Source organism: Geotrypetes seraphini, chromosome 3 (assembly GCF_902459505.1).
Source record: "Geotrypetes seraphini chromosome 3, aGeoSer1.1, whole genome shotgun sequence".
NCBI classification, from domain to species: Eukaryota; Metazoa; Chordata; class Amphibia; order Gymnophiona; family Dermophiidae; genus Geotrypetes; species Geotrypetes seraphini.
In genome coordinates, this window is record NC_047086.1 from 114140783 (window position 1) to 114166755 (window position 25973).

Here is a 25973-nt window from a genome sequence, read left to right on the forward strand (position 1 = left end):
CCTAACTCCAGGCAAATGGCAGTAAGTGGCCAACCCGACACTTGCCATGGGTATGCCTAAAACCTTGGAAAGGGAAATTCTAGCAATATGTATGGCACACAGAGACGATGATAAGTTATCAAGGATGGAAAATCCAACTTTTAAGGCAAATCATCAGAGAAGGAAATGAAACTGAAAATGTATTTCAGCAAGATAAAAGTTGAAGCCTGCAAGCAGTGTGATAGGGGCTCAAGCAACAATGTGGTCACCCAGAATCCAACGAGTTGATGAGGGGAATAAAATTTCCCACAATCACAAACAGAGATGAAGACTGTACAGTGAAATGGTGACACTCGAAGCAGATCCGAGCATCCTAGGCCTGAGCTGCATAGCTAGACCTTGTAGTATGGTTACAGCAATGCTGTCAATCAGGCCCTCAGGCCACTCCCACTGCATTCCAAGATGCATTGGGAGGGGGTAAGGCCCGTCATTCTGAAGAGGTAGCCCTATCAGTAGGAGGGTGTGGGCTTACCTCCTGCCGATTTTTCATTGGAAGGTACGGGGGTGTCGAGTGATGGTAGGGGGGGTCAGTGATGCCAGGTGGAATGTCAGGTGATGACATGGGGTTGTCAGTGATATCAGGGGGTGTGTTGGGTGATGGCAAGGGTGTCAGTGATAGGAGGAATGTCAGGTGCTACCTGGGTGATGTCAGGTGTCGGGGTGATGTCGGGTGATGGGGGTGTCAGGATGTTGGGGGGAAGAGCTGTAGGGCTCTGAGGACAGCAGCTATTTGTGGAGGGGGGCTGGGGGGATTGGTGGGTGTGAAGGAAGGAGGGAGAGAAAAAACATGGTTCTCCCTGCCGGTTCAGCTGATCCTGGTAGGGGACTCCATGAAACTGGCTCAGCTGATCCAGATTCCCCTGCTGCGATCAGTTGATGGCAAGACATTTGGACAGGCTGGACAGTACTGGGTTTTTTGGTTTTTTTTAAGATCTTTGGGTGATGTAATAATTCATTCTTCTTTTCTATGTGAAATGTAATATAAAATATGATTTAAAAAAAAGATCTTTGGGTAGTGGGAGGGGGGTCGGTGACCACTGGGGAGTAAGGGGCGGTTATGCCTTAATCCCTCCAGTGGTCATCATGTCAGTTTGGGCACCTTTTTGACCGGTATGCATGTCTGAAACAGGTCTAGCTCCATACGTCTAAGACTGTTTCCTTAAAGGTTTGATTATCCCTGCTGAACATCTAAGTGCTAATCCCACCCAAAACACGCCTCTATCATAGATGCACTGGAGACAAAGTAACCAGAAAGATGTCCAGAAAGTCAGTGTTGAAAATGCCTGCTTGGCTGTCCAAGTGCAAGTTAATGCTGTCTATTGGACATCTATCTTTTTTGAAAATGAGCCTGATAGTAAATTTCAGCAAATAAAGGGCTAGATTCACTAAGCCCAACGATCAAGTTCCGATCACTTAGCGACCCCTTTGCGACCCGATTCACTAACCTCTGTCCCGATCATCCTCCGATCCGTGCATTCAAATGAGGGGGAATGGCATTCAAATATAGGCAGGCAGCAATTCGCTAAAAAAAATGAGGGACACCGACTGGGCTGACCGATCCAAAAATAAGCAACTAATTTAAAGAGAAAGATTGATTTGTTTGAAAACTTTATAACAAATAATAATTTGTGCTTCCTGAATTTTCTGTGCCTTCCTATGTTCTCTTCTTTGGGATATGTTGAGATATATGATTGAAATACGTACTTAGAATTTTGATGGACTATCTCCTTCCTTTCACACATATTTATTACCTTCTTAGAGTTAAAAAGAACTAAGCTATAGGTCAAGGGGAAACTTCTTATTCTGCAGTGGCACCTAACAACAACAAGCCTGACTTCAGGGCCGGGCCAAATAGTGGAAACAATTATAAAAAAAAAATTGTGGAACACGTAGATAAACAGGATTTAATGGGACAGAGTCAGCATGGGTTCAGCCGAGGGAGATCTTGCCTCACCAATTTGCTTGACTTCTTTGAACCGGCTGTCAATAACGAAGCCAGATGCCATGGGGGCCTTTCCTCATGCTAAATCGCTATAGGCTCTGCCACTCTTGATCCCGCCCCTCAAAATCAGGAAGTAACTTCAGAGGGGGCTGGATCGAGACAGACAGAGCCTATAGCAATTTAGCAAGAGGGAAGGCCCCCGTGGCATCTGGCTTCGTTATTGCCAACCAGTTTAGCCAGTGACTCTATTCCCCACAGCCTGGTAGGCTTAAATTTGGATATTTTTTAAAACTACGGTAATAGACTCAAATATAAATCGAGAACCCCATTTTTGGGCCATTTTTCTGGCCCCACAATCTTGGTTTATATTCAAGTATATATGGTAATAAATTAAATGAAATAATTTCAAATGCAAAAATGAATGGGTAATTCATCTGAAAACAAACCAAACAAAAAATGTTTTCTTTGTGCATCTCTAGAGCCAGTAGATGGCGCTATTCAGTAGTCAGCCACAGTGCTGACAGGGAGGCTCTGGTATCCTTCCCAATAGCGAAAATGAGACTCTTTGGAATCCTAGATGCTGGTTTTGACAGGATCATAAGAGAGTGTGTGGGGGGTATGGTGGGAGATTCTGGAACCAATGACAGAAGAGTAGAAATTGGGAGTAGAACTCAAAGTTCAGGAGTTTATGAGACTGAGTACTGCTGCGTTCAGGAAGGAAGAATTGTGGCATGTGAGGGCAAAGGATTGTATGACTTTTATTTGCTGTCACAGTGGTGCAGAAGGCAAGGGATCAAAGTACAGCTTCTTTATTCAGACATCAGGGGAATGGATGTATAGCCTAATGGAGAACTTCATAGAAGAGGCATACATGGAGGCCGTGGAAAAACACCAGCAAAGTGGAACTGCTGGGATATGCCTACAGAGAGTGTGGACCACCAGACAGACAGCCACCAGGAGGAAATGGGGGATACAACAGCAAGATCTGGAAACAGTAGAGGGAACCCACAAGAAGACGAATGCCACGATGAGAGGAAATGGATAGGAACGAAGGACACGGACCTACGGCTGGAGAGATGGACATACACCTGGGACACAGACATGCGGCTGGAGAATCAAGAGAAGATAGAGAGGACCGCAATCGTTGTGGGGGACTCTACCATCAGACAAGTTGACAGCCACATAGCGGGAGCAAGACTGGATCAGCTGGTGACCTGCCTACCGGGAGCCAAGGTAGAAGACATAGTGAGCCGCATCGACAGGATCATCGACAGTGTGGAAGAAGAAGATATGGCGGTGGTGATCCATGTGGGGATGAACAACGTGAGCAACAGGAACTACAACAGGGAAGTACTGAAGGACCAGTTCCAGATGTTAGGAATGATGCTGAAGACCAGAACGCAGAGGATAGCATTCTTGGAGATCCTGTCGGTACCCAGGGCTGATAAGAAGAGGCAGATGGAGCTGCAAGCAGTCAACGTGTGGATGTGGTACTGATGTGAGAAAGAAGGATTCCATTTCGTGCGCAACTGGACGACGTTCTGGGGGAAGAGCAAGCTATTCAGGAAGGACGGACTCCACCTCAGCAGAGACGGGACGAGGCTACTTGCAAGCTACATCAAGAGAGAAGTTGAGAAGTTTTTAAACTAGGAAGAAGGGGAAAGCCGTCAGCCGACCGAGAGAGAGAGTCGATGGTTCGGGAACCGGTATACCTAGAGGATACCGTGCAGGAAGATAGTGGGGAAGACTCACCAGATTGCAGACAAGACAGACCAAAAGGGACACAAAAGGGAAGGAAATGCAAGAAAGGAACAGGCTGCAAACTCAAGTGTATGTACACGAACGCAAGGAGCCTTAGGAATAAGATGGGTGAATTAGAAGCTGTGGCACAAAAGGATAACGTTGACATCATCGGCATCACAGAAACATGGTGGACTGATGAAAATGTCTGGGATACGGTACTACCGGGATACAAACTATACTGCAGAGACAGAGTGACTCAAAAAGGAGGAGGCATTGCCATATACATCAAAGAGGAAATTGAATCTACTGGAGAGAACATGCCACAACAGACGGATAATTTAGAGTCTCTATGGGTCAAAATTCCAGGAACAAATTGACCGGAAATGAGGATAGGCATCTATCCAGGGCTGTCCGAAGAAATTGATGGAGAAATGATGGATGAGATTAAACGCATCTGCAAGGGAGGCAACACAGTTATTATGGGCGACTTCAACAATCCAGGGATAGAAGGGATAGAGGCACCTCCAGCTGTGCTAGAGAGACCAGGTTCCTGGAAACTGTAGGCAATTGCTTCCTAGAACAACTTGTCAAGGAAAACACGAGAGGAAATGCAATTCTGGACTTAATTCTAAATGAACTGCGGGGACCGGCACAGGATGTAGAAGTAGAAGGTACCCTAGGAAACAGTGATCACAATATGATCCACTTCAACCTGGAAATAGGGGCAAAACATCGGTCCAGAATGACAGCCATGATGCTAAATTTACGAAAAGAGAATTACGATGGGAGAAGATGCATGATGGGGAAGAAGATTAAGAAGAGGATATGCACTGTAAAGACTCTAGAGCAAGCTTGGTCTCTTGTCAAGGATACAGTCACCAAGGCGCAAAATCTATATATACTGCGTATTAACAAGGGATCAAAAAGGAAAAAGAATAAAGAACCGGAGTGGCTCATTGTAGAGGTTAAGGAAGTGATCAGAGACAAAAAAAAACCTTGTTTAAAGAATGGAAAAGATCAAAAAGAGACGAAAATTGGAATAAGCACAAACAACATCAACACAGGTGCCATAAGGCAGTAAAAGGGGCCAAAAGAGACTATGAGGAAAAAATAGCCAATGAGGCAAAAAACTTCAAGCCGTTCTTTTGATATATCAAGGAGAAATGACCCATGAAGGAAGCGGTGGGACCGTTGGATGACCAAGGAATAAAGGGAACACTAAAGGAGGACAAAGCAATCGCTGACAGACTAAACACATTTTTTGAGTCTGTATTTACCGAAGAGGATATACACAGCATACCGGAACCAATCAGGCTATATGCTAGAAGTGAAAACGGGAAACTGACAGGGTTAACAGTCAGTCTAGAAGAGGTATGCAGGCAAATTGAAAGGCTTGAGAGCGATTAATCCCCGGGACCGGATGGTATCCATCCGAGGGTCATCAAGGAACTAAAAGGGACCATAGCTGAACTGCTTCAACTAATAGCCAATCTGTCGATCAAAACGGGAAAGATCCCAGAAGACTGGAAAGTGGCGAATGTTACGCCGATCTTCAAAAAAGGTTCGAGGGGAGACCTGGGAAACTACAGACCGGTGAGTCTGATCTCGGTACCGGGAAAGATGGTAGAGGCACTGATAAAGGATCGCATCATTGAACACCTTGACGGACACAGTCTGATGAGGACCAGCCAGCACGGTTTCAGTAAAGGCTTGCCTGACGAACTTGCTGTACTTCTTCGAGGGAGTAAACAGGTGGATAGACAAAGGCAACCCGGTCGACATTGTATATCTGAATTTTCAGAAGGCGTTTGACAAAGTTCCTCATGAACGACTACTTCGGAAAATTGCATACCATGGAATCGAGGGTGAAATACTCATGTGGATTAAAAACTAGCTGGAGCATAGGGAACAGAGAGTGTGGGACAATACTCTGATTGGAAGAGCGTCACCATTGGGGTGCCGTAGGGCTCAGTGCTTGGACCCATGCTCTTCAACATCTTTATAAACAATCTGGACATAGGTACGTCAAGCGAGGTGATTAAATTTGCGGACAATACGAAGTTATTCAGAGTAGTGAAGACGCAGGGGGGATTACGAAGATCTGCAACATGGCATAATCAGGTTCGAGGAATGGGCATCGACATGGCAGATGAGATTCAACGTGGATAAGTGTAAAGTGATGCATGTCAGTAACAAAAATCTCATGCACGAATATAGGATGTCCAGGACAGTACTTGGAGAGACCTCCCAGGAAAGGGACTTAGGAGTTCTGATCGACAAGTCGATGAAGCTGTCCGTGCAGCAAAAAGGGCGAACAGAATGCTAGGAATGATAAATAAGGGGATCACGAACAGATCGGAGAAGGTTATCATGCCGCTGTAGCGGGCCATGGTGCGCCCTCACGTGGAGTACTGCGTACAGCACTGGTCGTCATACATGAAGAAGGACATGGCACTAATCAAAAGGGTCCAGAGAAGAGTGACCAAGATGGTTAAGGGGTTGGAAGAGCTGCCGTACAGCGAAAGATTAGAGAAACTGGGCCTCTTCTCCCTTGGACAGAGGAGATTGAGAGGGGACATGATCGAAACATTCAAGGTACTAAAGGAGATAGACTTAGTAGATAAGGACAGGTTGTTCACCCTCTCCAAGGTAGGGAGAACGAGAAGGCACTCTCTAAAGTTGAAAGGGGATAGATTCCGTACAAATGTAAGAAAGTTCTTCTTCACCCAGAGAGTGGTAGAAAACTGGAATGCTCTTCCGGAGTCTGTCATAGGGGAAAACACCCTCCAGGGATTCAAGACGAAGTTAGACAAGTTCCTGCTGAACAAGAATGTGCGCTGGTAGGGCTAGTCTCAGTTAGGGCACTGGTCTTTGACCAGAGGGCTGCCGCGTGAGCGGACTGCTGGGCATGATGGACCACTGGTCTGACCCAGCAGCGGCAATTCTTATGTTTTTATGTTAGGGACAAGCCAGGGTTCAAATTCCACTGTCACTTATAAACTTGAGCAAATCACTTAACCCTCCATTCCCTCAAGTACAAACTTGGATTATAGACATAAAAACATACATAAGACATAAAAACATACATCCTGCCCAGCTCATGCAGCAGCCCTCAGGTCAAAGACCAGTGCTCTGGAAACAGCAAAAGGCCTGCTCTATTTCCAGATGACTCATCTTGAGTTACTACTAAAAAAAAGGTAAGAATTAAATCCAAATTCACTTCTGTCTTCTTGTGTTTGGGTCCAGGGGCAATGCACGTTGCTGATGAGGGAAACAGATTACAGGTGAAAGCACTTATATTTGAAGTTTCTAACTTCGTCTCTTGATCAAACTGCCCATTTTTTAAGTATCTAGATTTAAGGAGCTGTGACCTAAATTTAGTTACTGCGAAGGTGGACATTTTCAACAGAAGTTTAGCAGGTTAGCTCTTGAAAATAGACTCCAGTGTAATTATCTTTCTATACAAAGCTGAGGTGAGAGTAGGGGGCTCCTTTTACTAAGCTGCGTTAGCGTTTTTTAGCGCATGCAGCATTTTAGCTTACGCTAAACGCGCGCTATGCGGCTAGAACTAACACCAGCTCAATGCTGGCATTAGCGTCTAGCGTGCGGGGCAATTTAGCGTGCGCTATTCTGCGCGTTAATGCCCTAACGTGGCTTAGTAAAAAGAGCCCTAAATGTACAGAGGATTTGATGTTGGCTTTTCATTAGAACACTAGGGGTCACCAGAGCACCATCTGTAGAATCCAGGCCACGAGCACTCATAGGTTTCATAGCTATTAAGAATTCTCAGATTCTAGAAACACTCATTGTTTGCCATTGTTGAACTGAAATGTCTGATAGCTGGCAAGTAGGCAGAAGTCATACTAGACAGCTAGACTGAAACTTCCTCATACATTCTTCAGATATAAATGGTTGTCCAGTGATGAAAAATCACACTTCACTTTACAGTTCAGACTTTAGGATGTCATTGAAAATGTACTGCAAGCATAGGAGCCAACTTTTATTGGGGTGCCCAATATCCTACCTCTCTCGGCCACCAACAAAAAATAAATAGTCTTACATTTTGTTGAACTTGAAGGTATGGAGAGCTCACCTCATACTGAGATACCACAAAAGTCCAGTGTACTGAGAAGCAGCAAACTCCTACGCTAATGGCCACAGTGTCCTGCAAAAACACACTTAGAACCTATAAATCAAGTGTGTCATGCTATTACAGAACTGAAAGAGCTCAAACAACAACCCTGTCTATGAAGAGGCAACATTTTACACTGAGATCTAGAATACAAATACATCATCACCTCATATGTGGAAAACAGCATAAGCTGCTCTGCTATCAAAACAGATTCTTAACAAATACACAATGAATAACTAAAAATGAGAAATACAAATATACAGACAAAACCTAAACCCCAGGAAGACAAACCTTCTATGCAGTAGAACACTGGGAAAATAGAAATCAGAAATGCATTTCCTCTATACTATGTCAAATATGAGAAGAGATGCATATTCCCACAGGTTACAAATTACAATCCAGAAAAATCAAATAATAGAGGCTTTGTATTTATTCTTCTTGTCAGAAAATTAATTATTCATTTTTTTCCAATTTAGTAAGTGGTGTACCTAGTATATTTGACATCTAGGGCCAATAATATTTTAACACCACCCTCCTTTATATGAAAATTTTTTTTTTAGTAATAATCCACGAGCCACACAACAAGGGTGTAACTAGGAAAGGCAGCATCTTAAACACTGCAGTGAGCACTAGAACATAATACACCCATTGTAAAACTAAACAAGCCAGATTAGTACAAATTGATCCTGCACAGTCAATGCTAACAGAAAACCATGTCTTTTTCATTCACACAGAACACAGATACACCCTTGTCCAGAATGGAATAAGTAATTACAAACTGTGACCCCCCCCCACGAGCCCTACAGAAGTGTCTTTGCCAAGCTGCTGGCACTGCTTTCATCAGGCTCTCTGGCCAGCTCTGGGGACCTTTGTCAGCTTCCTGTTGCTGCATGGGCAGAAACCAGCTGAGGGAAAGAAACTGTGGAGCTACTGGAGAGATCCTAATGTAAGCAGTACTGTTGATCAGACAACTTTGTAGGACCTCTGGGGCGGGGCAGGAATGTTGTCAAAGGGAAGGGAAGATGTGGGACATGAAAGAGAGAACTGGGCAGGGAGGAGATGCTGCACTTGGATAGAAGGTGAAAAGGGAACAGGGAAAGGCAGCATTTGGATGGGATGGGAAGGAGGGAGAGTGGGAAAGACTACATATACTGTAGATGGAAGAGAAGGGAGAAGGGGAAATGGACATGGATGGAATGGAAGGACAGGCAGAGGGAGAAAGGCTGCATATGAAGGGGAGGAGGTAGGAAGGAAGAGGGGAGATGTACTGTACATGAAGGGACAAGAAAGGAAAAGGGCAGCGGGAAAGCTAGAAAGGTTTGAGAATGTGGCAGAAAAACTGAAGGAAGTTGAATATGAAAGATCACTTCCTGTCTTGTGCTTGGTACTGAAGAAGAAAGGAGGTGAAAAAAGAAATAGCAGATGGAAAGGAATCCTAGAAACAGAGTTAAGAGCACAGATGGAGGAAAGCAGAACAAGATGATTAGAATAATAAAATCATCACACAACAAAGGTAGGAAAAATGATTTTATTTTCAGTTTAGTGATTGAATTATGCCATTGAGAAGTTACATCTGTTGGCTTTATTATTTAGGGTTACGAGATTTTCTGGAACTAAAATCCGGACCCATGGCCCTGCCCCCAGGCCTGCCCAGTTCTGCCCATCCCCACCCATCCGAGTCATGCCCCAATCTGGCCCCCAGTCCTGCCCTTCCAATTGTCTCACTTCCTTTTTTATTTTTTAATATTCAAATGTAACTAGTATCTCCCCCTGCCTCATGTACCTTGTCTATGTCTATTATAAGTATTGATTAAGCTCCTCAACAACTATGTTAATCTTTTAATTTTGTATGTAGACTGCCTAGACAGCTCAATAGGCAATATATCAAAATAAAATAAACTTGAAACTTATAATGCAACACCACTGAAACAGTGGTGCATGTCCCCAAATACTGTACAAAATATAAAGATAGAAGATGTAAATTTGAAAAAAAGAGAAATAAGCAATCACTCTACAAAATAACAAATAAAAATAAAACAAAAAATGGAAAATAAGATAATACCATTTTATTGGACTAATACATTTTTGATTAGCTTTCAGAGTTCAAAACGTCTTTCCTCAGGACTGTAAAGCATACTGCTGTTACAGTCTCCTATCCTGACCTGAGGAAGGAGAATTTGGCCTCTGAAAGTTAGTTAAAAATGTCTTAAAATTAGTCCAGTTAAAGGATCACCTTATTTCCATTTTCTATTTATAAACATTTATCAACACACTACAATACTACTTTATCCTAAAGCAAAAAAATAAATAAAATATAATTTTTTTCTACTTTTGTCGTCTGGTTTCTGCTTTCCTCATCTTCTTGTCATTCTCGTCATTCTCTTCCTTCCATCCATCCACTGTTTGCCCCTTCCAGAAACTATCTACCTTCCCCTTCCATCTCTCTTCCCCCTCCCCCCATTAGCCTGGCATACATCTTCTTCCCTCTGTTCACCTCATGGTCTGGCATCTCTCTCCTTCCATCTCTCCTTCCCTCCCCCCTGTGGTTTTTAGCATCTTTCTCTTCTCTTCATCTGATTAGATCTGATATCTCTGTCTCCTTCCCCCTTCCCCCATGCTCTGGCATCTCTCTCTTCCATTTTTTTTTCTTCCCCGATCTTCCTTCTCTATTTTCTGCCTCCATCTAAATCAAATTCTTTCTTACTATCCAATCCTCTTTTCACTGTGTCTACCCATAGTTTGCCTCCCCTTTCCTTCACCCCCCTCCAGTATCTCACTAACTCTATCCTCTTTCCCCTATCCAGCATATGCCCTTTTTCTTTATCCCCTCCTTCCATCCAGTATGTGTTCTCTTTCTCCATTTCCATTATAATAACAAATTTAATAATAACAAATTTTTTTATATACCGCAGGACCGTGAAGTTCTATGCGGTTTACAATGATTAAAGATGTTGCAGATAGAGTGGAATCAACAAAGTATAGACTTGGTGACTGACAGTTCTAAAGATCATTTGTTGAGGGCTAGGATTGTATAGGTTGGTTTCCTAAGTATTTCAGAAACAGATGTGTTTTTAGACGTTTCCTGAATTCAACATCTACTCCCCCCTCTCGCCCCTCCTGACTGACATCCAATGTCTGCTCTCTTATCTCTCTTCCTTCTCCTCACTCCCATCATCTGCCCCTTCTCTCTCTTCCCCCTCCCCCTCCAATTCCTTCAAGCATCCGGCCCCCTTCTCTCTCTCCATCCACCCCAATTTCATCGAGTTATCCTGCCCCCTCACCTCCCCACTGCTGCTGCTTTCTCACACACTCCTGATGACACAAGATAAACCTCAAGCACCACTTAACCTCTTCCCCATGTTGGCACATCTCCCTCCTTCTCCTCACCTTCATAGTTGCCTTTCCATTTCAAAATCAACGCTTTCTTTTTCAGACAGACCTAGCATCAGCAACCGTTCTCTTAAGTTGCAAGCGGCTGCTTGGCCCAAAGCGTCACCTTTGACGCAAGCCGTCCAGGTGGAAACAGGAAACTGCGTCAGAGGGGAAGCTTTGGTTCGAGCAGCCACTTGCAACTTAAGAAAATGGTTGCCGGGGCCCATCTGAAAAAAAACATGTTGATTTTGAAATGGAAAGGCGACCGCGAAGGTGTTGGGAAAGGAGAGAGATGGGCTTACTAGGGGAAGAAATACCCATACCAGGGGGCCCCCTGCTGTGGGGCCCAGAGCTGCCCTGTTTGCCCTCCCATAACAACGGCACTGGTCAAAGCACCACACCAGTGGACCCCCCTGATGTTTTCGGGCTCGAAGCACATGCCTGCTAGGCCTACCCTTTAATCTAGCCCTGGTCTGCTTCTATCTGCTTTTGCCTCTTTTTTTTGAGTCCACAATAATCTACCTCTTCAGCCTCAAAAGTCTGCATTGCTCAAAGTATTTTTAATAGACTTTGCAGTTTTACACCACATAGGGTCAATTTGAAGGACAGATTTTGGACAGGTGGTAGTGATACAGAACTTAAGTTTCTTCACATCAGTACAGAAGTCAAAAGGAGAAGTAGCAAATGTTATAGGTGACTCTCATAAAGACACCAAGACGTGGTATCATTCAGCACAAACAATGAGAACATTAACCTTGATTAAGTGTATGTTTTGCTCTGTTTAGCACAGGAGTGTCCAACCTCAGTCTCCAAGAGCCTCATTCTAGTCGGGTGTTCAGGATTTCTCCAATGAATATGCATTAGATTATTTGCATGCACTGCCACTATGGCATGCAAATAGATCTCATGCATATTCATTGTGGAGATTCTGAAAGTCTGATTTGGCGAGGACTGTGGTTAGTCATCCCTGGTTTAGCTCATTTACTGAAACCCCTGCTATAAATACTGCACGCCACTGGCGAGAAATAATGAAACTCCTCTATTTGCTAAACTATCTCATGTTTTCCAAAATAACGTTTGAGGATGTCACATGACATAAGATTTGCAGCAGCATGTCTAACTTTTCATTTGCCTTTCATGTAAACCTTAAGAAAGAAAGACGTCCAGAATTATTCAGTACTGGCACCTAAAATTAACCACAGAACAATCCACCTTTCAATATAATACTTTCCGCCTTTTTCCGCATTTCTTTTCAGACTGTTTCACTTAAGTTAACATAAACTGCAGTCAGTCAGTGATCACAGACTGAAGCATGTTCCCATATGGACATCAGTCATTTGCCCTGAGAAAGGCATTACTGGCCTGAACTAATTATATTGTTTTTATTTGCTTACCTCCTAGGGTAGAATGTGGTGGATTGGTCCCTTGTAAGTTACAAAGGCAGATTATATTTTTACATTTGGAGAGGACAGATATTATTTCTCTGAGGAACTTTTGCAAAGAAATGTTTTGTTCCTTTTGAAGAAGAGTTTGCAAATAACATTTTTTAAATCGAGGAAACCAAATGATTGAACAATAGGTCTGAGCACTTTCTCTTTTATTTTATTTAATGATTTTGAAAAACATATAGACAGTGCAATCAAATACAATAAACTAATCTCATAAAAGCACTTATATATCCTATATAATAAAAGGCTAACTCGCGCATGCGCACTCCTATTTGCGTGCTTCCATAATCTGTAGTTCCGTGGCCACATGAGTGCGCATGCGTGAGTCTCCAGCCTTCTTCGCAGCACCTACCTTGGCCGTCAGCAGCGGCGGCTCATCTCCTGTGGGGACCTGATGTGTGCTGTGTCCGTCCGTGGCCGTGGCTTGAGGCGTATGCGCCAGTTAGGTGCATTGGGCGACAGGAGCGGCGCTGGCGGCAGATGGCGGGAGGAGGGCTCATAGTCCTGCCGCCGCTGCTGCTCCTGTTCACAGCAGCCTGCACGTCGCCGACTCCACCCCTTCCCGCAACAACCGCTACCGCTCCTGTTCAAAGCGGCCTGCTGAGGTTCGCGGCCGACTGTAACGAACCTCGCAGGCCGCTCTCCACATGGTAGCACGTTCCCTCTGACGCGATCGCGTCAGAGGGAACATGCTACCGAGTTGGAGAGCGGCCTGCGAGGTTCGCTAAAGCCAGACACCATCGCAGGCTGCTCTTTACATGAGGATCAGCCACCACGGAGATCGTGAGAAGAGCTGCTGAAAAAAAACCTTCAGCCGCAGCAGGCCAGCCCGCGGGAAGGGAAGGGGGAGGGGCCGAATGGAGCAGGGCAGCTCACGGTAAGAGAAGGGAATGGGGGGTGGGGGAAAATGCTTTTACTGCTTCAGCAGGAACCTCGAGGGGAAGGGAAATACCGCTGCTGCTTCTGCAAAGGAAAGTGGTGGGGGGGGGGGGGAGAGAAGGGAATGGGGGGTGAGTGGGGGAAAATGCTGCTACTACTTCACAGGGATCTGGAGGGGAAGGGAAATATCACTGCTGCTTCTGCAAAGGAAAGTGTGTGTGTGGGGGGGGGGAGGGAGAGACAGAAAGAAATACAGACAGACAAAGGAGGCTAGGGAGAGAGACAGACAGAAATAAAGACAGACAGGGGACCAGAGAGAGACAGAAAGAAAGACAAACAGACAAAGGGTGCCAGGGAAAGAGAGAGAGAAAAATTGCAGCAGGGTATGAGACAGAAAGAAAGGAAGAAAGAGACAGGAGCAGGGAGAGAGACATAAATAAAGAAAGACAGACAGGCATATATTCTAGCACCCATTAATGTAACGGGCTTAAACACTAGTAACAAATATATATTAGAATAAACCCTCTATCTTATAATCCCTCCCGCCCATCCTCCCTCCCTTTACTGGAAGTGTATTTAGCTTGTAATATCAGATCTGGTAAAATAGATTAATTTATGACAACTTCAGTTACCTTGAACATGTGTTACAAAATCATCTGATGGACTCCAGATTTCTTTAAATTTCTGGGTAACGCCCTTATGTTCTGATAAAATTTTTTCAAATCTATCTACTTTTCACCAGCACTGTATAAGGAATTGGACAAAGAGATCAGTAGATTTATTTGGCAAAATAAACAACCAAGGATTGCTTTTAAAACCTTAGGTACTAAGGAATATGGTGGATTGAATTTACCTCATCTTTACAGATATCATAGTGCTTATATACTGAGACAAGCTATGTATTGGCTAATGCCAAAGTGGTGTTTATTAGAGCAAAATTTACTTCGTCCATTAGGCTGCAAAATCTAATTGGTGTTGTGCTCGCTATTCTTGTGCGTGCACTAAAAACGCTAGTGCACCTTAGTAAAAGGAGCAGCTTGAAGTCTTTCTCAAATTACATGCTAGTCACCAAGTTAGATTTTTGCATAGCTTCAAGTGATTGCAGTTTCGGCATGCCATCATAAGTTTAAGAATTCCATTAAAATCACCAGAACCTAATGCTCTTTCAATATGTAAAAAAATATTGGGATTAGGTCATGAAGCATCAAACTGGTATAAAATACTGGTACATATGGAGCAATAAAAATGAAGCATTGATGGTTTACATAACATATAGTCACAGGAACTAATGGTGTCTATATCTGATGATCAATGGCAATTCATGTTCCTTAAATGCTTCCGATGCTGACAATCTGCTTCTATGAAACAATCTCTGTTTTTTTGTGATTTGACGTGTAGTATGGACTCCTGTTAGACCAGTGGTTCCCAACCCTGTTCTGCGGGACCCCCAGCCAGTCGGGTTTTCAAGATATCCCTAATGAATATGCATGAGAGAGATTTGCATACCTGTCACTTCCATTATATGCATATTCATTAGGGATATCTTGAAAACCCAACTTGCTGTGGGGGGTCTCCCAGGTCAGGGCTGGAACCACTGAACAAAATTAACTCAGAATATTCTTTATGCTGGTCTTGTGGACATGAAAAAGGAACATAAGATCATGTTATTCTATTGCCCTATGGTTCATGACTTTTGGCAACAGGTGTGGAGTCATATTCAAATGTTATTACATATAAATGTTCCCTTAACGTATACTGGAGTGGTCTTCAATCGCTTTGCTTCTGTTGATATTATCAATATTCATAGAAGGCTAATAGCTATACTTACTGCTGTAGCAATTCAAACTTTTTTGAAAACATGGAAAAAATGCATCCCTGTTATCTTTTCAATTTTGGTAGAACTCAGTTTGTTTAATTGGAAAATACAAGGCAGCCATAATGGAAAAGAGAAGCAAAAAAGCTAAATTCAGATTATTGTGGGTGCCTATACAAGAATTTGTGGATAATAGTTGAATAATATTGAGAGAATGGAAATGAATGTACAGTATGTATGGATGGATAGATGGAGGTTGGTTTTTCACTCTCTGCAAATGGGATGGGTGGGTAGAGATAGTTTATTTCAAGGATTTTGTTTCTTAATATCCTAAGCTTTGTGTTAATAATATTGTGAGCAATTTGATCAACTTGTTTCTCCTGCTTTAATTTAGGTTATTATATAAAATTTCAATAACATTTTGGAACTTAAAAAAAATAATTGTATTTTGTAAGCCACTTAGGTTTAAGCAGGTGAGAAATTTTTAAATACCATATTTTTCATTCTATAGGATGCACCTGACCATAGGACGCACCCTCCCCCATAGAGAAAGAAAAAGCAAGAAAAAAAATGGTTCCGAATTTTGGTTTTCTTGGTTCTTCCTCCTCTACTCTTAGGTGCGTCTGGTGGTCTGGTGCTGGGAAGCCCGCAGCCCGCATGTAGAACCCAGATGGCCTGGTGCTGGGAAGCAGCAGCGAATACACCTCCCCCTGCCCCCAGGTACCTTTTTAAATGGGTGGTGGTCCAGCGCGGTCTCTTGCTGGACAGTTGCTTTTTCTCCTTGCAGAGCAGCCCCTTTTTGGGGGTGGAAAAGTGTGTCTTATGGAGCAAAAAATATGGTAAATAAAATAGGTGTGACAAGACATGGTAAAGTGAGCCTTGTTAGAGTGGTAGACTCTTGGAGGAATGTGTGTGTTTGCATGTGGATTGCTGGGTATGTTGTTTGTGCATATGTGGCTTTAAATTTTAAATAGGGTAATAAAAAGAAATGTTTCATTTCTAATTATTACCTTTAAAAGTGGACTAATATGGCTACCATACCACTTCTTTCAAATAAAATAAAGACATTTTTGGCTGGTTTTCGAAGGCAATATCTTCTTCAGATCAGCAATAAGCAAATGACGACAGATATCAGAAAATATATGTGAATCATAAAAGCATCCCCATAAAAGCAGGGGGATAAGTAGGAATTGGTAGGGAGGGGGGTGAGAAACAGTGAGAGATCGATGGGTGATCAGAGGGTGTCAAGGCAGTATAATGTTATGGTTTATAATGTGATAGGAAACCCAGATATTTGATAAGTCCCATCTGGTGGGTGCCAAAATATTTCATCATCCAACTTTTTTTTCATTTCGAAAATCGTCTAATTATACGTCCTGCCGATCTGATCGTCCAAGCCAATAAATCATCCATCTTTATACCACATTTTTGTCCAACTTTCCGGCCAAGTCCAAAACACCTAGAACAAGCCCTGTTGGACGTGGGAGGGGTCAGAAAAGTGATGGACTGGACACCCAGACATGGCACCTGAATAGTGGGGTACCTTACAGGGCACTGCTGTGAAATTCACAAAAAGGGTGCCCCATAAACATCTTACTATAGCTTCCTTATAAGTCATGGTGAGCCCCCCAAAACACCCCCCAAACGTACTATACCCACCTGTCTACAACCCCAATAGCCCTTATGGCTGCAGGAGCCACTTATATGGCAGTACAAAAGGATTTTGGGGGTTTTTGGGTAGTGCACATGTTTCACCCCCAAGACGACTTAAGCCGCCTCTGTGCAGCTCTATTAGCCTGTCCTATGACAGGCTGCCAGGTGCTGATGTTCTGGAGGCAGATATTTAAAGTTGTGATTACGATTTTTAGGGAGGGGGTCGGTGATCACTGGGGTAGTGTGTGGGGGTCTGTACTATGTGTTTGCATTGCTTATCTGGTCACTTTATATAGGTTTTTGTGACTTAGACCATGTTTTAAATGGCCTAAGTCACAACGTCCAGGTTCCGTCTAGGCTGTGTTGTAAAACTTTTGGTTATACATTCAGTACGACTAAGTCTAGCACAGCCCACATCCCACCCAAATCCCGCCCTCGACACTCCTCCTGAAACACCCCGTTTAGCTCTGGTCGTTCAGCGGCACTGGGAAGGCCTAAGTTGTTTGTAAACATGTCCAAAACCCGTTTCGATTATCAGCCCTTGGACATCTTTCGTTTATGATCGTCCAAGTGCCAACTTAGGCCGGTTTTTGGATGTTTTTCTCTTTTGATTACGAGCCCCATAGTGTTTAATGTGGTATTGATATAAATTGAGCCTACTCATAATATAGCATATATCCTGACTGTCCAACATAGCATTCTTCTTCACGTTTTGTTGTTGGGGTTTTTTTTTTTTTTTTGCAAAGATGAGGAAGTGTAGGATCCCCTTGTGCTGAATGTTTTTCCCATATGATTTTAGATAAGAAAGTTCTGCTCTAAGATCAAAGGGAAGAGAATTCCATAAGGAAGGTGCTAAGTAGGAAAAGAGAAGAATATGATCTAGCTGAATTTTGAATGGGGGAGGGGGAATAACCAACATAATGATCAGGCTTAAATATAGAGAAAAAGATGATTAGCTGAAATTCCAGAGAACCAGTGTAAAATATCTGATGATCCAGCAGCAAGATCTTGAACTTAACATCTGCTCAGAATGGGAAGCCAATGCTGACTAACTGAACGGGTAACATGATCATACTTACACACTCCTGACAGACATTTGACAGCTGTATCTTGTATCAACTTTCTAGCCTCTAAGTCCAATTCAAACTATACTGCATATTATTCAAAACATTAAACGGAACGGCACCCACCCACCTAAACAACCGTCTAAACAGGAACCTCTCAACCAGACAGAGGAGAACCCAATCCCCTTTCTCCTACCCCCCTTTTAAAGGAACTAAACGCAAAAAGATGTATGACAACTTACTAGCAACATATGCAGTTAAATTGGACCCCACCATCACCAACCTACTGACAACTTCAACTGACCTCAAGGCTTTCCGCAAAGAAATCAAGACCCTACTATTCAAGAAATTCACCCAAATGTCCTATCCCCTTCCTTTTCACCTCTCGCCCCCTCTTAGCATCCTCTCTTCAAAATTGTTTTAGACCTTACGCCTTTAATTGTATTCTTCTTCCTGGAAAAGTCCAGCTATCTTTTTGATGTACTAGGTCCAACGTCTTTAATTGTATTTCTCTTCCTGGAAATGTCCAGTTATCTTTTTGATGTAATCCGCTTAGAACTGCAAGGTACAGGCGGAATATAAGCCATTAATGTAATGTAATGTAATTTTATAGGGCATTACAATAATCTAAGCATACAGTATGCAGTATAATATATAAAAGCCATATCACTGGTGTCTAGTTCCATAAAACAAAACAGTTAACAAAACATACAGTACATAAATACAGTATAACTCTCACATCGAGCAACTCCATGAGCATTAAATAATCATTTTGACCTGTCAAGTGATTGTGAGGGGCTTGATACCAGTCTGTGCCAATGAAGAGGAATTTGAGACAAGCAGTGAATCTCAACCTCCTGCTTGACAGCACAGAGCTCTAATCTATGAGAAGAATGTTAAGACTAGCCTATGTATTGTAATAGTGAGGAAGAGGGAGATTTTTTTTTTCTAATCAGTAATTTGTTCTCTTTTATTGATGAAGACTTGGAGAAAGGTCTGACAAAGGCTTTAAAAAAGCTGGATGATTATCTGGACACTCCACTGTCTGAAGAGATCGATGAGAATAGCAGGGAGGAAGAAAAAGTTTCTAAACGCAAGTTCCTGGATGGAGATGAGCTGACCCTTGCTGACTGCAATCTGCTACCCAAGCTTCACGTTGTCAAGGTAAAAAGGTCATGCTGACTACTGGCCAACCCTGTCTTAAGTGGTAGATGACATGGCTCATTATAGAGCTATCTCCAAAGTTTATGTCTTTGTAATAAAATACGTTCAGTTGCTCAGATTGTACATTATTAGTTCCTCAGCTCGTGTGAATGTCCATGGCTTCAATTTAGCCATGATTTCTACTGGGTGACCTTAGGAATTTTTTTAAAGACACAATAAAATTCCTGTTGTACACTTAAACTAAAGCTATATAGGACCCGGATTTTTGCTTTAAAGTCAGCCAATTTTTTGATCACTTCGCTGTTTTTGTCTTGGTAGCCTTCATCCTACTTCTTGGGCTTTTGGGGCATTCAGAACCTGCCTCATCCATGCTCATTATAGAAGTGCAGTGGGTGTAGAGGTCCTGAACAGTTGGATAGTCACCCTCATACCGTGTGTTCCTTGCAGAAGGCATCAATCATTTTCATTGGCTCCACCTCCTTCCTCAGTGGACTGTGCTGTAGCCCCTCACTTTTTTCCTTTTGCAAGCGTGTTCAGAAGGTATCTGATCTGCTCTGACATTTTTGTTTTATTTTTTGTGTTTTTGTTCCTGGATTTTGAGGCTTTCGGTGCTGCAGAGGTTCCCAGTGCTCCGGAGACAGTTCTGACTGCAAGAAGACACAGGCTCATGGCAAACAAGTCTGTAGCTAGTAAGCTTCTCTGTTTTCAGGCGACCTGCCTAGCCAGCCTGCTCTAACAGTTAAGGAAGCTTGGGAACTGTTCCCCATAGAGCAAAGCTTGCCCTGAATTTTATCTGGGGCTTGAGCTCAGGCTGTGTAGCCCCAAGTTGATCCTGAGGGCCAGAGTGGGAGCCGGCTGCATAGTTCCCTCCCCCCATCGATGCCAGAGGAGCTGTAGGGGGTGCAGATCTCAGCCTGCCTTTTTGGTTCGGCTGGCAATTAGAAGAAGCAAGCATCGGAATTTTGTGCTGGCCTGAGGCAGATGTCTTCTCTCCTTTACAGTTGCAGTTGCATCTTAAGCAGTCCCAGCACAAGCAGGCACAAGTGAGTACTGGCTATTGTTAGGATTACCAGACGTCTGGATTTCCCCGGACATGGCCTCCTTTTGAGGCTCTTTGTCTGGGTTTTGAAAAGCTGTGTCGAGCAGGGAGGAAGGCTACGCATGCACGGCCATCACGCAATGTCATTGCGTAGTGGCTGCACATGTGCAGACTTCCTTCCTGCCGGACAAGAGCAGACAGTAGGGGCAGGGCTAGGGCAGGGGTGGGCGTAACTAGGCGGACCTATGGGCGGGGCTAGGGAAATTGGGGTGGAGAGGGGGAAAGGGTGTCTACAAATTACAGTTTAGAACATTTCTGGGACTAGATTGGGGGGAGGGTCCCCCACCTTTAACCCCCCCCCAATTTTTTGTGTTTTGATTCAACTCTCCTGAGATGTTTTTAGAGCCAAAATCACTATTGCAATGGCCATCTTGGATTTCCCGACTTGGATTAAAAAGCCTTTATGTGTCTTAATATTCCTAATGCATTGGATGGTCAGCTGAGGAACACCCATGCTCCATATGCCGCGGGGGTCTCAAGCTGAGATTCCTCTGACCCCTTAAGGGTATTGGGATTACAGACAGGCCACACTGGGGGATTAAAGCATGGAGTTCTGTCATGATTTTGGATCTTTACAATGTACTGTGATTGAGCAGGTGGTTTATTCCACTCGTCGTGGTAACTGGAGACGTCTCCTGTGGCAGAAGGAGCAAAGGTGGATCTATCTGTTAAAATCGGTGCAGCCTGATGGATTGAATGCCCGGATTGAGTGGGTGGCTTTCTTTGGGTCCTGAGGTTACTGGATTGGTGGATGTCAGCAAGGGGAGGAGTCTGTGCTGCTTTTTCAGCGTGTGTGCTTTACTGTTTTTTCCTGCACCTTTTTTGTGATTCATGACGTGGTGGGTGTACTAGAGGAGCACCGAAGGATCCATGGACTGGCAGATGAAGCCGTGTAGATACCCCTGACGCAGCAAGAACTGGCGAAACGGGAGATTCCCCGTTGGGTACTCTAGCTGCTGTGTTACTACGCTGGATTGAGACATATCTGATGGACTTTAGCAGCTAAGTGGGTTTTTTGGCCTAATGCTATGATTTTGGATCACTGTGCCTTTGGGCCCTGTTGCCACATTTTTTTCACGTGTGGGGTTATGTACCCTTGGTGCTTTTGAACATTGACTTTGCAAGCTATTACAGTGCTTCACCCTACCGGTTTGTTTGTGTAGGAGTGTATTTGAAGTGGGGTTTTTTGCCAAATGAAGCTGAACTGAGGCTTTTTCTCCACTTCTTTTTTTGTTTTCTGTTTGATTGAGTGTATCTCCTGCTGTGGATGGTTGGGTGTATGTATGTTTAAGCCTTGTAGCGTTGCTGAGCAGGTTCGTTTGTTCTGTGTGGGGTTGTGTTTGAGATATTTATGGGATTAAAGCATTCCCAGAAGTATCAAAGGGCAAATCCACGTCTGTGGTAAAGAGACACCACATGGAAGATGCTGGACCCACAAGGAAACAGGCTGAGCACTCACAGGGGGGCCTCAGGGCCTTCTGTTCAGGTTTTACACCTGATTTTGTTAATCTGCTTTATTATGCTTATTTGAATTATAAACAGCAATCCACAGGTTCTGTGCCAGCACCAGTGTTGGCGTAACAGAGAGAACCCCCTAGGAGCGCAGCGTCTGCCGGACAAGTTTCAGCTGCAGACCAGGACTATTTATTTATTCGCTTTTTTAGCCTGTCCTCCCAAAGGAGTTCAGAATGGGTTACAAATCAGGTGGCTTGGTGGGCTCTCAATCTAATGCAGTGTTTCTGAACTCAGTCCCGGAGTACCCCCTTGGCAGTCAAGTTTTCAGGATATCCACAATGAATATGCATGAAAGATATTTGCATATAATGGAGGCAGTGTATGCAAATCTTTATGCATATTCATTGTGGATATCCTGAAAACCTGACTGGCAAGGGGCTACTCCGAGACCGAGTTCAGAACACTGATCTAATGTACCTGCGGCAGTGGAGGATTAAGTGACTTGCCCAGGGTCACAAGGAGTAGTGTGGGATTTGAACCCACAACCTCAGGGTACTGAGGCTCAAGCTTTAACCACTGTGCCACATTGTCCTCCTACTATGCTCTGTATGACCACCAGTCAGAGATGGACTCGAATTTTGGGAGCTGAAACTCTATGCCGCTTTGTTCCCAAAGCAACTTTCCATTTTGGGGGATTCAGAAGCTCAGCCAGAGTCCAGCAGGCAGCAGGCTGTTGTGTCTCTGGACCAGGGAGATGACCTGACAGTATGCAGGCTTTTTAAGTCAGTGGAGCTGTTGAATATCATCACAGAGGCATTGCAGGAATTGAAATTGGAACCGCCTCAGACTTTGGCTTTGCAGACTTCTGTAATGAGTGGGTCTAAAGCACAGTCCTCATACTTCTTTTCACATCCGGATGTTATGTTGTTCATTATGGAGCAATGGGAGTCCTCTGAGAGGTCATTGTGGATGGCTAAAGCCATGACAAAACTATTTGGATGGCTGCTGATTTTCAACAGATTTATGTCACAACGAAGGTAGATTCATTGGTAGTGGACTTCCCAGCGAAGGGGGAGTAGTTCTTAAAGATGCACAAGATCACAGATTAGATTCTGTCCTCAAAACGCAAATTGAGGACTTCAAGTTGGAACACAAAGAGGCTTCGGCAGCATCTTTAGCTGCTCGCGCTTCTCTTAATAGGCTGCATCGCTCCCCTCTGTTGGAGGATCTCTCTTGCCCCCACTTGGCAGAGGTATATTATGTCACAGACACTCTGTATGACATTTTTAGGGTCATGAGCAAGGTGTCTGCTTACTCAGTTTCTGCCCACAGAATTCTCTGGATCAGGCAATGGGTGGGTGACTCCTCCTTCAAAGCCACTTTGAGTAGGCTATCTTTCGAGAAGCAAATGCTCTTTGGCAAAGATTTGGATGATCTGATGGCCAGTGTAGAGGAACAATGTCTTAGGACCTTACCGGATGCTCATCCAAGGACCAGTAAGGGGTCTGTATGTGGTAATTTTCTGGACTCTCGGCTTTGTGTTGCTAGTGCTCAGATAACATGAAAATCAGGATATTTTTTATTTTTTTTGGTATGGTGACTTCCATGGAGAAATGTTCTAGTTCTGATCTGCATCTTGTGGGGAGGTAGAATATCAGCTCCCATATAACTAATTTTATTATGGTGTGTTAAACTGAGTTTTTCTTTTACTTTCTTTCTCACTTTGCTCCTTGTTGTTTGAGCATCATATATCTCCATTGTGTTTTTGCAGAAAAGCAGGTTAAAGTATGTGTGACGAGAAACGTGGTTCTTTGAGTTTGTCTGGCAGGATCTATTGTTTTGCTTTAAACATGTGTGAGGCTCTGCTGTCATTTACTGTGTTACTGAAGCTGCTACCTTCTAAGAAGCTGCTGCCATAGGCAGCTGGCCAGTCTTGCCTAATAATTGGGGTAACAATTGCCCCACTCCCATTTTGGATGCTCGGGGGGGGGGGGGGTAGGGGGCACCAGCTCATTCCTCGCCTCAGGCAACAAATAGCCTTGAGCCACCCCTGACTAGTTGAGGGGTGAAATGGGAGGGAGGGAGAGAGAGTCTGCTGGATGGGGTAGGAAGAGGGGGAGAGAGAAAGAATCTGTTGCATGGGATGGGGGAAGGGAGTGAAAGAGAATGATGTTCACCTGCTTTGGGCTCAGGCTCACTCATAATAGCAAATCAATAACCATCTCCTAACAGGGATTCCCTGTTTCACAGACAGATGCTGCATCAGGGGAAAACTCCTGTATTACTCAAGCACTGCATTTTCAAAATGGCCACCTGATTTCCCCCCAAGTGGTGAAGTACTTAAGGTCCAAATCTTATTGATACTTCTTGACATAGGCAACGGAACACTTTTTTTGTGTGTGTGTGTGTGGGGGAAGGGGGAGGCGCAAGCTCTGCCCTAGACCCCGCCCAATTTCCACCCCAAACCTTGCCCCTGCTGCTCCCCTGGACCACCAGGGATCAAATTTTTTGGGAAGGCCAAGGCCCCTGTGACACCCCCCCCATTCTGGCGCCTGTGCTTCTTGAGACGTTGGGCAAATTATTTCATCTTTCACTATCTCAGACACCAATAAGGAAGGTAGCTTTGTAATTACCTGCATAAGTACATATGGTTGGTACACGTAGAAAAAGTAGCAGCTTTAATATAAGGGGAAAGTACACATATACCTTTCCCTATAAAATCACCAGCAAAAGTGTAACAAAAATGTATGAAAATGAAATCTGTAAAGTACTTTCTGTCTTGTTTCAGATCGTGGCAAAGACATACCGTAATTATGAAATTCCAAAAGAGATGACAGGAGTATGGCGATACCTGAAGAATGCCTACGCCAGGGATGAATTTACCAATACCTGCGCAGCAGATAAAGAAACTGAGCTGGCATATGCCGATGTGGCAAAGAGGCTCTCCAAATGCTAACACCACCAAGGCCTTCCATATGACTAAAGTATTCTCTTGCTCACAGACCGCTTTCCTTGCTGCCTTAGGACATATTTCTCATTACCTTTGGACAATGCCACCAGAGTGACTTCAGCTACTCAAAGTATTTGTCTTTAGGGTGATTCTGCCTTACCTGTGAGAACAATCCAGGCAGCAGCAATGAAAAACTGTAAATATGTGTGCATAAACTCTTCCAAGGTTTCCAATGAGTATTTGAAACTTGAAGACAATTTCAGCACTGTTCATCAGCCATTTCCTAGTGATTTTTAAATGTGTATGGCTTAACAGGAAAATGTAACCCTTCTACCCCATTATAAACAGAACCACATTCTATTGGGTAGAATGGCAACAAAGGTGGTAATGGAGCTAGCCTGATGTTCACTTCAGATTGTGTTGCACTGACAGTACATTGGATGAAGTTGTATTACCATTAGGTATCTTTCCCTACATCAGCTTTAGCCCTTACCTTATGTATATTAGGGTTACCATATGGCTCCAGAAAAAGGAGGACGGATTGAGATATCCAGTGGCAGTGAAACCTGGATGTCTCAATCCGTTCTCCTTTTTCTGGAGCCATATGGTAACCGTATGTACATGCATTACAGTTACAGCATTTGTAGGAACTGTATAGTTCAGTGTTAAAGTGCCTCAACATTGGGTACAAGATCTCAGCCCAAAAGGTCATGCTGATTGAGTTAAATAACTGTTGATTTGGAAAGACAGGCTTGAAGCCATGCAATAACTCTCTTGGTACCATCCACACCATGCAAATAACAGTTTGCTAGTGATAGTTCTAGACCAGTAGTTCTTATCCTGGGGGAGTCAGTTGGGTTTTCAAGATATCCCTACTGAATATGCATATCTCAAGATACAGAAAGCTAATGTGACAATCACTAAATAATATATCATTTATTACTATAACTTATCATATAACATAGAAACATAGAAAGATGATGGCAGAAAAGGGCTATAGCCCATCCAGTCTGCCCACTCTACTGACCCACCCCATTAAGTCTGTATGCTAATGACCCAATTCCTTAACTCGACCTTCGTAGGGATCCTACGTAGGTGTCCCATTTATTCTTAAAGTCAGGCACGCTGGTGGCCTCGACCACCTTCACTGGAAGCTTGTTCCAGTGATCTACCACTCTTTCCATGAAGAAATACTTCCTGGTGTCGCCATTAAATTTCCC

The 25973-nt window shown here is 43.7% G+C and overlaps 1 protein-coding gene across 2 annotated transcripts in view; it reads left to right on the plus strand.

The window, feature by feature from the left end:
* The window catches only part of CLIC5 (chloride intracellular channel 5), a 264527-nt gene extending 239203 nt beyond the window's left edge, over positions 1-25324 (plus strand). The window contains exons 5-6 of one of the 2 annotated variants that reach the window (XM_033937344.1): positions 19068-19249; positions 24592-25324. In XM_033937344.1, the coding sequence (XP_033793235.1) occupies positions 19068-19249; positions 24592-24759 (350 nt within the window). In that variant the 3' untranslated portion in view covers positions 24760-25324. The remainder of the gene's footprint in view (positions 1-19067; positions 19250-24591) is intronic. The other variant, XM_033937346.1, reaches the window with a different exon arrangement.
* The last annotated feature ends 649 nt before the right edge of the window (positions 25325-25973 follow it).